Source organism: Monodon monoceros, unplaced genomic scaffold, assembly GCF_005190385.1.
Source record: "Monodon monoceros isolate NGI ecotype Baffin Bay Population unplaced genomic scaffold, NGI_Narwhal_1 Super_Scaffold_11, whole genome shotgun sequence".
NCBI lineage: Eukaryota > Metazoa > Chordata > Mammalia > Artiodactyla > Monodontidae > Monodon > Monodon monoceros.
In genome coordinates, this window is record NW_021703767.1 from 138530370 (window position 1) to 138547924 (window position 17555).

The 17555-nt window shown below is 37.0% G+C and overlaps 1 protein-coding gene across 2 annotated transcripts in view; it reads right to left on the reverse strand.

Annotated features, from left to right (window-relative positions):
* Nucleotides 1–17555, reverse strand: part of ZNF385D (zinc finger protein 385D) — a 934321-nt gene that overhangs the window by 708355 nt on the left and 208411 nt on the right. For both annotated transcript variants that reach the window (XM_029214260.1, XM_029214259.1), the window contains exon 2: nt 5282–5500. In XM_029214260.1, coding sequence (XP_029070093.1) covers nt 5282–5500 — 219 coding nt within the window. The remainder of the gene's footprint in view (nt 1–5281; nt 5501–17555) is intronic.

Here is a 17555-nt window from a genome sequence, read left to right on the forward strand (position 1 = left end):
TCATGAAAGGGTAAAGCGTGGAATCTCTGGAATATGATAAATTCTACACATTTAAGCAACTTTTAATTATGGAATACACTGCTGCCACTTCTGTATCTCACCTCATCTTCAAAAAGTGCACTAACATAAACATAAATGTATTTCTGGAATAACAGAAAATACAGTGATAAATTACACTGCACAAAATGTCCTCAGCAGTTATGCTGGTAAAGAAAATTTAAGGAAACATCAGTTTTATTGTAATAATGTAAGTTAAGTGCTTTAAAAATGACATAAAGTCAATCGCATAAGAAAATACCCAAATAAATGGCATAATTTTGTTGACAGTAGAATGTAAGTCTGCCCTGGAGATGAGGGTTATTGCTTCTAACGTAGACATGGGAAACTTTACAAATACAAAGAGTTACTATTTGGCAAGTATCTTAGTCCCTTTGATTCTTGGCTAATTTATTTGTGAAATAGATGCAGTAACAGTTGCTTTGCAGAATCGTTGATTGGGATTCAATAAATGATGTATATAAAATACCTGGAACAATAAATACTAGTTCAGGGCTTCCCTGGTGGTGCAGTGGTTGAGAATCTGCCTGCTAATGCAGCGGACACGGGTTCAAGCCCTGGTCTGGGAGGATCCCACACGCCGCAGAGCAACTAGGCCCATGAGCCACAGCTACTGAGCCTGCGCTCTATAGCCCGCGAGGCACAACTACTGAGCCTGCGCATCTGGAGCCTGTGCTCCGCAACAAGAGAGGCCGCAATAGTGAGAGGCCCGCGCACCGCGATGAAGAGTGGCCCCTGCTTGCCACAACTAGAGAAAGCCCTGGCACAGAAACGAAGACCCAACACAGCAAAAATAAATAAATTAATTAATAAACTCCTACCCCCAACATCTTCTTAAAAAAATAATAATAAATAAATACTAGTTCACTTTTTGTTCCCTTGGCATTTTTGATGATAAAGCTTAAATATAGGTATTAAATGGAAACTACATATGGGGGAAAGTATTAAATGTTGTTGCTTTTGCACAATGAAACATATTATGCATATTACTTATGAATATATAGGAAGGACTGGTGATGTCTTAGTTGGATTCCCAGCAGGCAGACTCTGAGAGAAAGATTTCGGGGGCAAGTGGTGGATTAGGGATCAGGAACTGAGTGAGAGGCAGGAGGAAAGTGAACCTGGTGGAGGGTGGGCTGGACTTGATAGAATTGCAGCTCTGGCATCAGCAAATCTGTAGCCGGAACGGCCTTCTGAGGCAAGAAGCTGGGAGGTTTTGCTCCAGTAAGGGAGCAAATTCAGGAGGAATTCAGCAGGCAACACTTCCTATTGGCAGGAAGGACCTGGGCGTCTCGGGACAGCACACATGCAAGTGGTGGACACGTGTCCTAGGTAACTTTACCTCTGCCAAGAGAGCAGCAACTGTCAAAAACTGAAGTTAAGTCTCACCTGTGGGAACCATGGCCTCCTAATTAACTAGCACACATGACATTTTTTCACTGTGATCTTCAGAAGATCATTTTCCCTGGATGACATGAGAAGCGACGTGAGAAATGCCACATTTTGCTCAGAAACACAGAAACCATATTTTTGATAGGGTGGTGTCTCCCTTGTTCATTCTTGTTCTCATACATTAGGATATGCCTCTAGGCATGCAATTATACAATGTTCTACAGTCATTCAGGACTGAAGTGATATTTTTTTTCCCATGTAGACAATCTCCAAGGAATAATAATAAAAATTAGCTCCATTTCTATTATTTATGTTATTTGCATTCCTCAAAACAAGTAACGTATAAGGTTGGAAGAATCTAGGTAAATATCTCTAGTATCTTATTCCTTTTTTGACACTACATGTGTCAAAATATATATATATCTTTTGGGAATATATATATATTAATAATAAATATAATATATATTTATAATTTTATTTATTATTTATAATAATATATATAGATATATATAAATATATATTTTATATATATATAATATATATATTTCCCATTTGAAATCTAAACTGAGTTGGTTTTCTAAAGGTAGAAGTCCACAGCAGTCATACGTGTGTGTGTGCATCTTCAAGGAGAAGGCTATCTCCTTCTCTGTCCCATTTCATTCTCTAGATAAACTAAAAATGACACTGCTCTCGACTAAAAACTTATAGGATCCATGATTCTTGAGAATTCCTGACTTTAGCTTGGTCTCTGTGTAGGTAAAGGAACGACAATTAATAAGTACATAAGGCTCAGAATTGGGCTCCTTTCTTTTTCCCAACAGGTCTGAAAAAGTACATTTTTAGAGTTGGGGGACGGAGGGATATTTAAAAGAAATAATATGTTGCTATATTAATGTAAAGTAACAACTAACTCAGTTGTGAATGGATTGTCTATAGTTAGATCCACCTGTAGTTAGTGGTGAGGGCTCCTCTGAAGTATGATTTCAGGTCAAACTAATATGACCTAAACCAAGTGCTCCCGTTAATTCATAATCATTTTTTAAAATAAATTTATTTATTTTATTTATTTATTTTTGGCTGCATTGGGTCTTCGTTGCTGTGCGCGGGCTTTCTCTAGTTGCACAGAGCGGGGGCTACTATTTGCTGTGGTGTGTGGGTTTCTCATTGCAGTGGCTTCTCTTGTTGCGGAGCACAGGCTCTAGGTGCATGGGCTTCAGTAGTTGTGGCATGTGGGCTCAGTAGTTGTGGCGCACAGGCTTAGTTGCTCCACGGCATGTGGTATCTTCCCAGACCAGGGCTCAAACCCATGTCCCCTGCATTGGCAGGTGGATTCTTAACCACTGTGCCACCAGGGAAGCCCTCATTTTTAATTACTTTTATAAATTTAATGCTAATAACCTAGAAAAGATAATATGTATCGAAAATGTAGCACTAAAATTTGTTAAGCACCATATCGATCAATGCATTGTTGGGAATCTGATAGAATTTTATTTTTTATATTCTCTTAAAATAATTTTTCTCCTTGAATAAAGAAAGGCACAGTTTCTACAGAATATTAATTTTGGGGAGACAGTATACTTTAGAATACACCTATTTAATGAATAACACCTGAGTTTGATTTCTAGTTTGACCATTTAACAGTTGGGTGACCTTCAGTACAGGATTCAATTGACATTATCCTCAATTTCCACATCTGTAAGAGGAAGATAATGGAAATATCTCTCTCGTTGTGAGAAAAAAATAAATAAGAAAATGTACATAAAGCCTTTAGTATAATGCTAGCCCACAATATGTGCACTGATGTAATTATTTTAAAATATTTGATTTGAGGAAAATCATTCCTAGTATTATGATTTGAAAGTTGTTGACCATCCTAAATTTCGTCTGAGACTAGCTCTGATATGAATTTCTAAACCAGGCATGTCTCTTGAGTTTCTTTCTGTGATGTAATTTATTGCTTCTCTGAAGAGGTTTGTAAATATCAAGGTACCGTGAAATAAAACACCAAAGCTGACACCATTAGCACCACTGAAACTGAGCAGGACCTTGTAGGGCTCCTGGGCACAAAAGCCTTTCTGTGTCCCTCATATCTTGATTACAAGAAATAGGCTTCATTCAGCCTCCATGACCTTCCATGAGTCCCAAACAAGCAGGTTCAAACAGTTGCTAATCAGGGAAGGGAGGGGATGCAGAGACAAGGGCGGTGCAGTCAAGAAACAACAGTGCAGCCTTGGGGCAGGGTCCTGGTTCCCCCTCAAGGGATACACATCACAATATCTTTGAGCTGTTTTGCAGATACTGAAACCCCCACCAGGTGGGAGAAGTTAACTGTCTGCTGCCCACAAGCACGGAGACCCCAGAAGGTTGGAACCAGAAGGTTGATGATGCCAACTCCCCATTACCTCACCACCAGCCAATCAGAAGAATGTCCACGAGCTGACCACGCCCTGCTCCTTGAACACCATAAGACTCCTCACAACCCCCTCCAGGGCAGGGCACACAGTCTTGAGGACATTAGCCCTCTGTGTCCCCCTTCTCCTGGCAAAGCAATAAAGCTATTCTTTCCTACTTCACCCGAAACTATCTCTGAGATTTAATTCAATGTCAGGGAAAGAGGCCAGATCCTGCTTCCCCACCAACACCAACTTAAAGAAAAACAACTTGAAATTGAATCATGCTGTACTTAAGATGATTCTACTTAAATATCAATGACAGGGAAAAGATTTTCCTTAGGAGATTCAAAATAGAGACTGTGAAATCCATATTTTTAGACATGATTTAATAAGTACATTTGCCTCACTAGTTCATCTTGGGTCTACGGAATTTAGTAGTTCTTATTTACTTTCTGATGACTATCTTTATTTTTTACATCTTTTTGACTGATAAGATCCATGATTAACGATTTGACATACAAAAGAGAAACAAGGAGTCCTTTCTGTTAGAATATTCCAGTTCATTCATAGTAAAAACTACAAAGCAAGGTAGAAATGATTTCCTTGAAGCAAACTACGAAATTATATTTGTCTTCGATCTCAAATACTGGAACAGATCAAAATTCAGTCTCATTTTTAAATGTCATTAAAATGTAGATAAAATATACCTTATCGATGAAACATGAAACATCCAACCGGACCACAATACTGTAACTCTTTGGAGTTGCTATTGTTTCAGCTCCCCTACATCCTGCGGCAGAATTCCACCCTTCCCTCCCTCACCACTCCATGCTTTTCCTAATAACCTTCCATTCTTTTCCAAAAGTATATGTGTGCTATTTTAAAAATCTGCTTACTCCTAAATTCAACTTATACTTTTAAAAAGCAGTCTAAAGTGAGTAAGCAAACCATGAATTTTCACCAGCAAATTTAAACAATCTGTACATACTAATAGATCATATTTTATTGGTTAAAACACCTACCCGAAAAGATAGGTATTTTTTTAAAATCAATTGCAGTCTTACTAACCAACTGAAGCCCCAACATGCACAAAACAAACATAAAAAGCATTGTTTTATATAAAATGTAAAAGAATGCCCATTTCCAAATAACTATATTAAAGTCAAACATCAAGAAAACCTAATGTCAACTTTTTCAAATTACCATAAATGTCCTGGTGGGTCATGATCACAATCCTAATAAATTTAAGCATAGACGACAAATAAATTTCCCCTTCTCTCTCAAAAACCTGTGAGATATTCTTTATTTTAACCTACTAAGCTTTTATTTAATGTTTTTCCTGGTTTTAAAAATACAGATTATTCTGTTATTTCCCCATCTGCAGGTACACAAATAACTTGATGATGTAAAACTGAGAATATATCTTTAGAAACACTTACCATTGTCGCTCTTCACCATGCCATTGCTGAGTTGTTTTAATCTTTTTTGATGTGATTTGCCATTGTAGTGGATTTGGGCTTGAGCGGCCGAATTCAGCTGAATGTTACACACGTTGCACAAAGTGAAATTGTTATGTTTCTTTCCTCTTTCTGGCTTTTCTTCAAAGTCATCAGGTAAAAACTCAGCCTCACTCTCTCCATCTTGTGCACGTGCAGAAGCTAGGGGGGCAAAGAAAGTTATGAACAAGCCAATCAAGATTCCTGGATCCCTATGAACATTTGGGTTGTACCTTTTTGAACTGGAGTTTTCATCTTTTCTGGATATATGCCCAGAAATGGGATTGCTGGATTATATGGTAACTTTATTTTTTTGTTTTTAAAGGAATCTCCATACTGTTCTCCCTAGCAGCTGCACAAATTTACACTTCCACCAACAGTGTAGGAGCACTAAATACACACACACACACAATGGAATAATATTCAGCCATAAACAGCGATAAAATACTGCCATTTGCAGCAACATGGCTGGACCTACAGATTATCATACTAAGCGAAGTAAGTCAGAGAAGGACAAATATCATATAATATCACTTAAATGTGGAATCTAAAATAATGATACAAATGAACTTATTTACAAAACAGAAATAAACTCACACATAGAAAATAATCTTATGGTTACCAAAAGGGAAAGGAGGGGGAGGGATCAATTAGGAGTTTGGGATTAACAGATACACACTACTCTATATAAAATAAACAACAAGGTCCTACTGTATAGCACAGGGAAGTATATTCAATATCTTGTGATAAACTATAACAGAAAAGAATCAGAAAAAGAACATATATATATATATGTTATATATATCTGAATCACTTTGCTGTACACCTGAAACTAATACAACATTGTAAATCAACTGTACTTCAATAGAAAAAAATTAATAAAAATTTAAAATAAACGAAAAGATTCCTTATTAAATCGAGTAGCAAATAAGCATTGTCCTAGACACTTAGAATTCAAAATTTCCACTTCGTCCCATTTTAATAGGCTGCTTTCACACTATACATTACATCTTTATATCTTTCTTCGGATACAGATGGCAAATGTTTCACTTTGCTTCTTTTTTTTCGTTTTTTTTTTTGTTTGTTTTTTGATTTTTTTGCTGTACGCGGGCCTCTCACTGCTGTGGCCTCTCCCGTTGCGGAGCACAGGCTCCGGACGCGCAGGCTCAGCGGCCATGGCTCACGGGCCCAGCCGCTCCGCGGCATGTGGGATCTTCCCGGACCGGGGCACGAACCCGTGTTCCCTGAATCGGCAGGCGGACTCTCAACCACTGCACCACCAGGGAAGCCCCACTTTGCTTCTTCTATGTCAAACACTGTGTTAAATGCCGTGTTAAATGACAAATGGTTAACATGCATTATCTCATTTAACCATCATAACGATGGAAAAGGAAACAATGAATAAATTATAGTTTTTTCTGTTTCATAACTAAAGAAACTAAGGTTTAGAGTGTTTAAATAACTCACCTAGGGTCACACACCTAATAAGTGGTATCTTTGGGATCAGCATTAGGTTTTATTTATCTTCATTATCACAAGCTCTTAATTACCATGCTCTTTACTAAGTATTAATGTATTAGATATTTCCCTTTTGATTTCAACAACTAAATAAAATTATCTTATTTTCATATTCCTCACCAACTAAGTAAAATCACTTACCTTTGGATGGACACATCCTACATATATAAAAAAGCTAAAATTGCTCCAGTACCTACAAATTATGTTTTGTACCTCAAATACATAAGAGGTTCTGAATATCCAAGATACCTTCATACTCAGGGTGCAAGAAAAGTGTGACAGATCTAAGGATTACTTTGGAATACATTATTTTTGGATAAATATAAGCTTTGTATGCTCAAATCTAAGAGAAATGGGCAACTGACAAGTGCAGAATCTCTGACCTTGAGATGGTAATAATTAAAGCAACCATTGCAATACGTATTTTACTGTTTATGTATAAATCACTTAAAAGAATACTGGCTCCTTTCTAAGATTTTTCTGTGCTTTTACTAACAGGACTCTGCATAACTTTTACAGTCTAGATATGATTTTCCATTCCAATTTTCCAGATTCTTCAAAGATCTTTTCATAGTCTTTGGAAATGTTAGCAGAGGAGAACAAGCATTATTTTAACATGCATTTATTAACTGCCTACTGGGTGGCAGGCACTCTCCTTGATGCTGGAGAAAAACTGATGGGCAAGACAAGACTAGAGTGGTCCTGCCGTTACAAAACTTACTGACAATGACGGGAAGAACATGGGCTTTGGTATCAGGCAAACGAGATAACAAATGCCAAAATAATTTTGACAACGTGTAAGTAGTTTGTCAGTAAATGATGAAAGAAAATCTAACTACTGACTCAAGCTAAACACCTAATACTTGAATCTCTTAATGGATATTGAAGTATCCAATTTTTAAAGAGAGTAAAAGCTTTTAAGTATATAATTCATGCTTTTTGGTGGACTAATTTATTTAAAATACACTAACCTCTTTTTAAAAAGGAAACTTTATCTTTCTTACTCAGGTGGCCGCTGTTAGAATAATATTAAATACACAATTTGAGTGGTCATATTTAAAAGAAAATTTAGGGACTTCCCTGGTGGCACAGTGGTTGAGAATCGCCTGCCACTTCAGGGGACACGGGTTCGACCCCTGGTCCGGGAAGATCCCACATGCCACGGAGCAACTAAGCCTGTGTGCCACAACTACTGAGTCTGCGCTCTAGAGCCCACAAGCCACAACTACTGAGCCTGCGAGCCGCAACTACTGAAGCCCACGTGCTTAGAGCCCGTGCTCCACAACAAGAGAAGCCACTGCAACGAGAAGCCCGTGCACCGCAACAAGGGGTAGCCCCCGCTCGCCACAACTAGAGAAAGCCGGCATGCAGCAACGAAGACCCAACACAGCCAAAAAAATAAAGAAAGAAAGAAAAGAAAAGAAAATTTAGAGGCTTTGTAAAATTATCACTTAATTTTAGTTAAAGGAAAGTATATAACTATATTTATTAGCTTTTTTAATTTCATATAAATAAAGCAATTTAGGTATTTACTACAGGTTGTATTCAGAATGTTTCAAAACTTCTTTTTTTCTAGAGCTAATTTGTATTTTTAAAATCTTTTATCTCAAATATCACTAAGTAATGAAAATGATTAAATGAAGGTGCATTTAATCACTGTGATGTTCTATAGGCAATAAAAACAGGGAAAATTATATAACATGAGAAATTATTTCTATACAAGTGAAAAACAAACACAAGATGTAAATTTACATATAATATGTTTACAACTATGTAAAACACAAATAAGACTTAGGAAAAATATTAGTAGTCATTGATTCTGAATGATGAGATTAGAGTTGGCTTTTTTCCCCTTCGTTTTTTCCATATTTTCAAAATTGTACCTAATGACCACTTATTACATTTATTATGAAAAAATAAATCAATATATTTGAAAGAAATAAGCCAAAAAAAGAGCTTGTACTAACCTACTGAATGAAGGGTTTATGTTTATCAGAACTAGGTCAAACTACACAGACAACCCCAGTACACGAGTCCTTGTGACACAACATTTTTGAGAAATACATGCATATGTTTGGAGAGAAACAGTTTCTTCCTTGATTATTTCCATCTTGACCTATAAAATAAGAATGTTGGCCAACGATTTAGCATGGAAAATGCTGGAGAAGAAACTTCCTTCCAAGGCTATAAGATTTATTTGCTTACATGTGAGGAGTTCCCTTATCACAAAAGAAAGTGACAACTATACCACCTGAGTCAAAATTAATTTTGCACTGGGAGGGGGAGGGGCAAGGATAAAAACTCTTAAAGGAAAAAGGGAATTTCAAATTAACTCTTGTAGCCGGGTGTGACATTACAAAACATGTACAGATTTTGAAAGAAAACTGCCGTTATTTCCAATGGTACTCTCTGAAATAGGAAGCAATATGAATGAGTAATTTTTACTATTTTACTCCTAATATGGTAAAAGTATCATTTAAATGCTGGAAAGGAAATTTTGCTCATTTAAGATGCATTGAGAAAAACTTTACTGGTCACCATCCACAGGCTCTTGGCAACTGGATTGAAACCCAAAATATTTTATCAATTTATCTTTTTTTTTCCCCCACCTAACCTCCATGCCCAGAACCACTAAAATGCTATGAAAGTCTGTTGCTTCACACAACAATGTGGATCCACACGGCATCATGTAAAAGGTTTAAACACTAGGATTACCACAGGAATGATTACTGTAGGAATCAGGTATTTGTCTGTATATATTTTTTAATTTTGTAGATGTGGAGCTGAATTTGCTGCTACGGATTCATAGAAATAATTAAAAGGTGGCATATATCGAGAACTTATCTTTGATCATCCATATTAAACACTGTACCTGAGCATAACTTGAGAAAAATAAAACTGGAAACAATATTTTCTTTCCCTGGGAGGCAACATGCTCGTTGAATTTGATTTCTAGTGCATTGTTTTGACCCACTTTAGAGCCTTCTGAGATAAAAACTGAAACTTCATCACTTGTACCAAAGCACCAGCTTTTGGTATGAAGGTTGTCCTAAAAACTGCTGATCTTCAAGTCCATTCTCTATGTCTACCTCTTTATTCCTGCCCTGCAACTAGGTTTATCAGTACCATTTTTTTTTTTTTTTTTTTTGCTGTACGCGGGGCTCTCACTGTGTGGCCTTCCTTTTTATGGCTGAGTAATATTCCATTGTATATATATGTTACATCTTCTTTATCCATTCATCTGTCAATGGATATTTAGGTTGGTTCCATGTCCTGGCTATTGTAAATAGTGCTGCAATGGGGTGGGAGGGGGAAGCTGGGGTGAAGTGCGAGTAGCATCGACATATATACACTACCGAATGTAAAACAGTTGGCTGGTGGGAAGCAGCCGCATAGCACAGGGAGATCAGCTCGGTGCTTTGAGATGACCTAGAGGGGTTGGATAGGGAGGGTGGGAGGGAGGCTCAAGAGGGAAGATGAAAAAAGAAAAAGTGCTGATATTCTCTTTCCCACCTCATCCCTGGGTAACAGGTTATACCCCTGGTGAACCCTAAGCTTGGTGTAACCCAACTGATTAATAATTAAAAGATGGGGAAGAGACACAGGAGTGAACTGAAGGAGCTCCCCGTGAACACAGCTAAATAACTAAAGATATTACTGGATTATAACCCAAAATATAAAATATATATCGGTGAGTACATACGGATTAAAAAACATTAAATGGGGAAGAAGATACAAACCTCCCATGTAGGAGTATCCCCAATCATTAAATAGATGCTCCTTCCTCAAGGAGGGCTGGAGTATGACTCCCAGTTCCTTCAGTGTAGGCTACATGTCTAGTGACTTGCTTCCAAACAGCACAGTGTGGAAGGAGAAGAAAAAGTCACTCTGCAATGGAGAAGCCTGACAAACACGGCCTAAGCTGTGTAACTAAAGCTAACAACAGTGATACATCATGTTAATGACCTGCATCCTTGATATGATGGGTGGAGAATGGTATTTCACCTCTGCGGTCTTCCTGAGAAAAACACACAACCCAAGTCAAGCCGTGAGAGAAACATCGGACAAACCCAAAATGCGGGACATTCTACAAAAGATCTGACCATTTCTCCCGGAAACCGTCGAGGTCATTAAAAACAAGGAAAGTCAGAAATTATCACAGCCCAGAGGAGCCTAAGGAAATATTAGGACTAAATAAAAGTTGGTGCCCTACACAGAAAACAAGCGTATGGTTACCAAAGGGGAAAGGGGAGGGGGGATAAATTAGGAGTTTGGGATTAAAATATACACGCTATTATATATAAAATAGATAACCAACAAGGATCTACTGTATAGCACAGGGGACTGTGCTCAGTATCTTGTAATAACAAATAATGGAAAAGAATACAAAAAAGAATATGTATACATATATAGTTTTTCACATATAACTGAACCACTTCGCTGTACACCTGAAATTAACACATTGTAAATCAAATATATTTCAATAAAAATTTTAAAAAAACAACTGACTGCACAAATAGAAAAAAATGTGGTGTCATAGATGGGATCCTGGGAAAGAACAAAAACATTGGTGTCAAAAACCCTAATAAAGTCCAAATAAAGTATAGAGTCCCAGTAACATTACTGTTCTATTACTGGTCTGTTAGTTGTGACAAATGCACCAGACCAATCTGTCAACAGTAAAGAAAAGTAGGTGGGTGGGTTTTACAGAACTCTACTAACTTGGGAACTTTTCTGCAAATCCAGAACTATTCTAAAATAAAAAGTTTATTTAAATTGAAAAAAAAAAGAGTTAGGGACTAGTTCAGGACCATTGTCTATCTCTTTCCTTGACCAATACAACGGAAATTTCTTTGGAGCTTCTGTACTCTGGGAAAGAACTGAGACTGAAGCTTCTCTTCTCTTCATCCTTTGCTCATTCATCTCCACAACAGGAAAAGTAAAGTGTGAGGGGGAGGGGGAGGGGAAGGGGAAGGACCACTGCCTCGCGTGGGTCCTGCCATCCTGACCCTGTACTTCAAACTGGCTTAAAAGTACATTCTCTTATCTTCTCAGTTTCCAAATACAACATAAAGTGTCAAGGCTTCACAACCCCGGTTTCTCAAGCTGCCCTGCACGTGACTTGGAGGTAAATTCAATGCAGAAAGGAAAGGGTGGGAAATCCAATATGGACTATGGCTTCAAGGCATTTTCTCTAAATCAACTTTGACAGCAAAATAACTAACCTGCCAACTCATTAACAAAGAATCTAACATACCTCCACTGAGTCCTCGTGTGTAATAACGATCGGTTCCTATGAAGATGAAGGATGAGCCCTTTTCTCACACACACACACACACACACACACACACACACAGTGTTATCCAACCACTCTCCATATAATTAAGAATTCATAAACCTCATTTTTGGTTAGTATTTCAACCCTATCACAACAATCAATATTAACACAAAATCTAAAGTGTTTAAAGGAGTGTATATTAGCTGACAACCAAACCTAATTTTATTGAATGGAAAACTTTCCTTACAAATACTTTCAATGTTTTATTTCAAAGTTAACAAGCCAGGTTCCACTGTTTTGCCCATGATTGGTTTTATCCCTTGTTCTTGGATTTGCTCCCTTGTCAAAATCTAAGATTTCCAAGAATCTTGAGGTTCTGCAATAATTTATACTGACAATGAAATGACAATATATGACATCGGCCAACAGGCAGTTTAGAGCTCAATAAACCGTATTTTAAAAAGGATTTTTCACATGACCTATAAAGGCATACAACTGTAAACAGCATAAGTAAACTAAACTAAAATATTCTGGGTTTTGCAATGCTTTCTCTTGCCATAGAATATTTTTAAATGAGGAAGACAGGGACTTATAAGTGTAGAACACATTTAGCACAGGCTTGTTCCCTAAGTGGTGGCAGAACCAATACTAAACAAGAAATCCCTTAAAAATCTTGGTCTGCAAGTACATCTAAGAGTCATTTTTCAACTAGATGAAAATAAAAATTTGAACTGTAGATTTTTCATGGTGATACAGTTGGAAAATGACTAGTTTAAGTAGATGACTACGAACTATTTAGTAAAAATACGAAATTATAAGTTCATTTGATAAGATGTTTTAATCCTTTGAGTTTTAACAGTATTTATACAGAGGGTGGCAAGTGATAAATTTTGGCTATTTCTTTCAAAGTCAATTTCTTTCTTTAAAATTAATTAATTAATTTGGTTGTGCTGGGTCTTAGTTGTGGCCCACAGGCCCCTTAGTTGTGGCATGAGGGCTCATTAGTTGTAGCATGCGGGCTCCTTAGTTGCAGCATGCATGTGGGATCTAGTTCCCTGACCAGGGATCCAACCCAGGCCCCCTATATTGGGAGTGCAGAGTCTTATCCACTGCGCCACCAGGGAACTCCCTGAAGCCAATTTCTTTCAGAAAATCAAAGTCAAAGTCTAAATATCGCCCAAATGCATGACAACATTTGTTCTCAAAAATTCTCTCTCTGAAAAGCGGAATCTACTAATATTGAATGCCTTACAGAGTCTAATATAAAGAGCTCTCTCAGTTAATTTACTATAAAAAAAAAAATAATGTCTGGGGAGGACACATCAATCTAGACCATTCCACTAAAGGGAAGCTGTACTATGTATCATCTGTACAAATTCTTATAGAGTTTGTAGTTCTCATGAAACTTTTCTCGACTGGCTCAATAAAAAAGAAAGTATACAATGTAACAAAGATTCAGTCATTATTTATGAGGGTATGATCTCACAACTGCAACTGTAAGATATTTTGGAGAAACCTTTCAAAGGTGATCTTAAAAATTAGAAAAAGGTTGTGGAGATCCTTAATAAGCATTTACGGAGTGAAACAGAAAAAAATATGTACTACTGGTACGTGATTCCATACCGGTTACTTGGAATAAAATTTCCAGAGACAACACCATAAATGGATTTCAAAAGCACTAATTTAATTTGAGATAACTTAGAAAAAAATGAGAAAACTGCTAGGTATTTGAAAGGTGGTTCTAGTGGTGACAAAGATACTGTTGCCAAAGGTTCCTCCACAGAGTTTAAATAAACTTGCTGAATGAAATTAAGATCAAAAATGAAATGTTACAAGCCAATATTTTAAAATCTAATCCTCATTTTTCAAACTTATGGAAGAAAATTGGCTACTCTTTTGTCTTCTAGTTGGAAAAAATGAGGGATTAACTTTTATTCTATATTTCCTTATATTAGGATCCGCATGGTATAAATTATATCCATATATACAAATGTGTATATATATATATATATATATATATATATATATATATATATATGCCAAATACACTGTGAGAAATCAAATGAACTGTTTCATTAGTGAATTTTCCTCTATTTTTAAAACCAATTTAGAGAAAAACTCATATGTACTATGAGGTTAAATATTATATATTATATGGAATATTTAAGTTATACCATCTCACCTTTGAGTAAATTACAGATCACAACACTCTTATACATTTCACTTTTTAAAGTGTAAATAATCCATAATTAACACTATAAAGTACCAACATAAGAAAAATTTTGCATTGATCTCATTCTCCACCAGAGTGCAGTATGAATTTAAAATTAAAACTACAGTATTAGGAGAATCCCATAACACTAGGCATAAAAATAGCATTATTGTAACTTTGTAAATATCTGATGCATACATATATTTATATATATATATAATATTCAGCTTCAGTGGCATGTATATATAGTATAGCTAATGAATTCTGTGTTAACTCACCGAAATACACCTACAAAAAAAAGACAAGATAAATTGGAGGAAAGTCATAGGAAAGCTGACAAACTAAATCAATCAACCTATATTATCATAAGGTTTTATTAATAAGCAGCAACTCTTTCTTATATAGCCTCTTGACTTAAATATCACTTTGAAACTTTAAAAATGCGGACATTTAAATTAGTAATATCTTACTTTTCTAATACGAAAATAATATTACAGAAGATTACATGAGACAAATCAAGATTAACGGTTAGTATTTCAACTTATCTTTATTACTTCATGGCATCAAACTAAATTTGTCAGTCTCGGTAAGATTATGGTTTTCAAAAGCGGATGGAACTCTTACTAAATAGTCAAGGATTCACGAACAAAATTAAACCGGGAGTGGCAGGAACAAATAGAGAACGAAACTTTTAAATGTATTCCTTTCCCTTATTCAAAGAGCACGCTTTCAGTACTGTAAACTCAGAATCAGAACTTCTATTTTGAGACCTCAGATAAAGAAAATTTTACCTTACTCTTTAATAGACTCATCATAAAATCATGGCTAGTATATCTTTGATACAAAACTGGAGCTCATAGTTTAATCTTAAAAATAAAAACAAAGGTAATTATTTTGTAAGGTCATTCTTCAATTAGAACCTATATTCAATAATAGGTCAGATATATCTCACATTTCAGTGTAATTAATGTTATCCCTCAAAGTTTCAAAGTCCTATTAAAAAAAACGTATTATTCTTATTATTCTTTGCAAACAAGGTGCAAATAGTTTCCTGTATTCTGACCTGTTTTTCTTATTTTGGGGAATCTCTTCTTGAATCAGTCATGTCTTCAGGGCGCCCTTGGCAACACATGACCCCCTGGAATTTTGCCACCCAGCATCCCTCCCATCCTAGCAGGGATGTTGAAAATGAATTAGGAGCTCTTGAGTTCTCAGGCCATATTTTTAACAAAGCTGCTTTAAATATTAACCCTGTTCTCTTGAGAATGCACCAAATTTCTTTGTGCTTTCATCTGTACCCTACTTTGCAACTACAACAGCTTGCATAAACTTAAGAGTGGTCTGCTCCAGAAAAACTTCTGAAGACCTAAGTTAGAGAGAGATTGTTTTGGCTTGTCTCTGGTGAAAGTAATGTCAAGGAATCACCAAAAAGTGACTGGACAGACATAGTTTAAGCATCTCCTCTGTGTCCAGCACTCTTGTAGACGCTTAGGGTATTAACACACCCCATAAGCAAATATCCTAGTTCTCCGTGGAGTCTGAGGGTGAAAATACCTCTTGGTTATATTGACTTTGGATTGACTTTTTTTTTTTTTTTGGACTTTTGATGATCAATTACCCACCAAGGAAGAGTAAAACTGTGATGTTTATTGTGATTAACACTTGGGGTTGCCAATTCAGCATTTGGATGGCTAAGTTGTTCACTTCTTTTAAGAAACAGCTTTGCTTTCTCTCATTCTTGGTGCTTAGAGCCCAGGATTTCTTCTTCTTTTTTTTTTCCCCCACGGACTCTGTCTTCTTAAAATATATTTTGACATTTTAGTGATTTCAGCTTTTGTCCCTGCTTAGTCTTTCTCTAATATATACATTTACTCATGGTATTACGCGTCCAGTTTTTTCCATAAGCATTCTTAAGAACGAAATAATCAGTCTAAGTTCCATGTTTCCTTTCACATTTTCTCTCCCTCTCAGTATCAGAGGATTAGAGCAGATGCAATTGATGACACAGAGTATCTTCAGGCTGTTTGAGAATATTTTCTCATATTAAGAGAAAGCTCCCTGAAAAATGTATTCATTCCAGCTGGAGCAGACATACCATATGATGGTCCCTAGTATTTCTACCTCATGGTAGTCAGATCCTTGCAGAGCTGATTCCCCTGGAGAACCTGTAACTTGCTTCTACAAATAGAATATGGTAGAGATGATGGGTTGTATGTGCTTAAGGGGCATGATTATGTTACATGAGACTGTAATGCCTATTTTGTGAGGAGAGACTCTCCCTCGCTAGCTTTGGAAAAGCAAGCTGCATGTCATGAGCTTCCTCATGGAGAGGACCAGCTGGCAGGGAGCTTAGGGTAGTCTCTGGCCAACATCCAAGAATAAACTGAAGCCATCATAAGCAGCTGAATGCTACCAACAACTATATGATTGAGACGGGGGTTCCTTCCCCAGCCAAACCTTAGGTGAGACCACAGCCCAGGCTGATACCTCGGTAATCAACTTCTAGAAGACTAAAAGAAGTAAAAGGTCTGCCACAACCTCCCTTTCTTATTCAGTATTTCATATACCTATTTGCCCTACGCGCTCAGATGATGTGTTTTGTTTAGAGCCATTTTGCTCCAAAACTCTTAAACCCACACAAAGTAACTGGTATGTCACTGAGTAACCTGACTCTGAGTCACAGCATTTTAACTAGCTACCCAAATGATACTTTGTTTAACTTTCTCTTTTTGTTCATCAACTGCAAGCAGGCAGAGGGCCCAGAGGACCCAGATTAGCAATGTCTGGATGCCTGATCTTCAGAAGCTATGAGATAATAAATCTGTGTTGTTTTTAGCCATTATGTTTGCTGTGATAATGTATAAAGTCATGCAGCAATAAAAAACTAATACACCAGTGAACTCTTTGGTATTAATAGTAAAATTGGGAATTGACCTAAATTTCCAAGGCAATGTATTTGCTCACCAAGAAAAAGTTCCAGGGCTTCCCTGGTGGCACAGTGGTTGAGAGTCTGCCTGCCGATGCGGGGGACGCGGGTTCGTGCCCCGGTCCGGGAAGATCCCACATGCCGCGGAGCGGCTGAGCCCGTGAGCCATGGCCGATGAGCCTGCGCGTCCGGAGCCTGTGCTCCGCAACGGGAGAGGCCACAACGGTGAGAGGCCCGCGTACCGCAAAAAAATTTTTAAAAAAAGTTCCAGACAACTTACCAC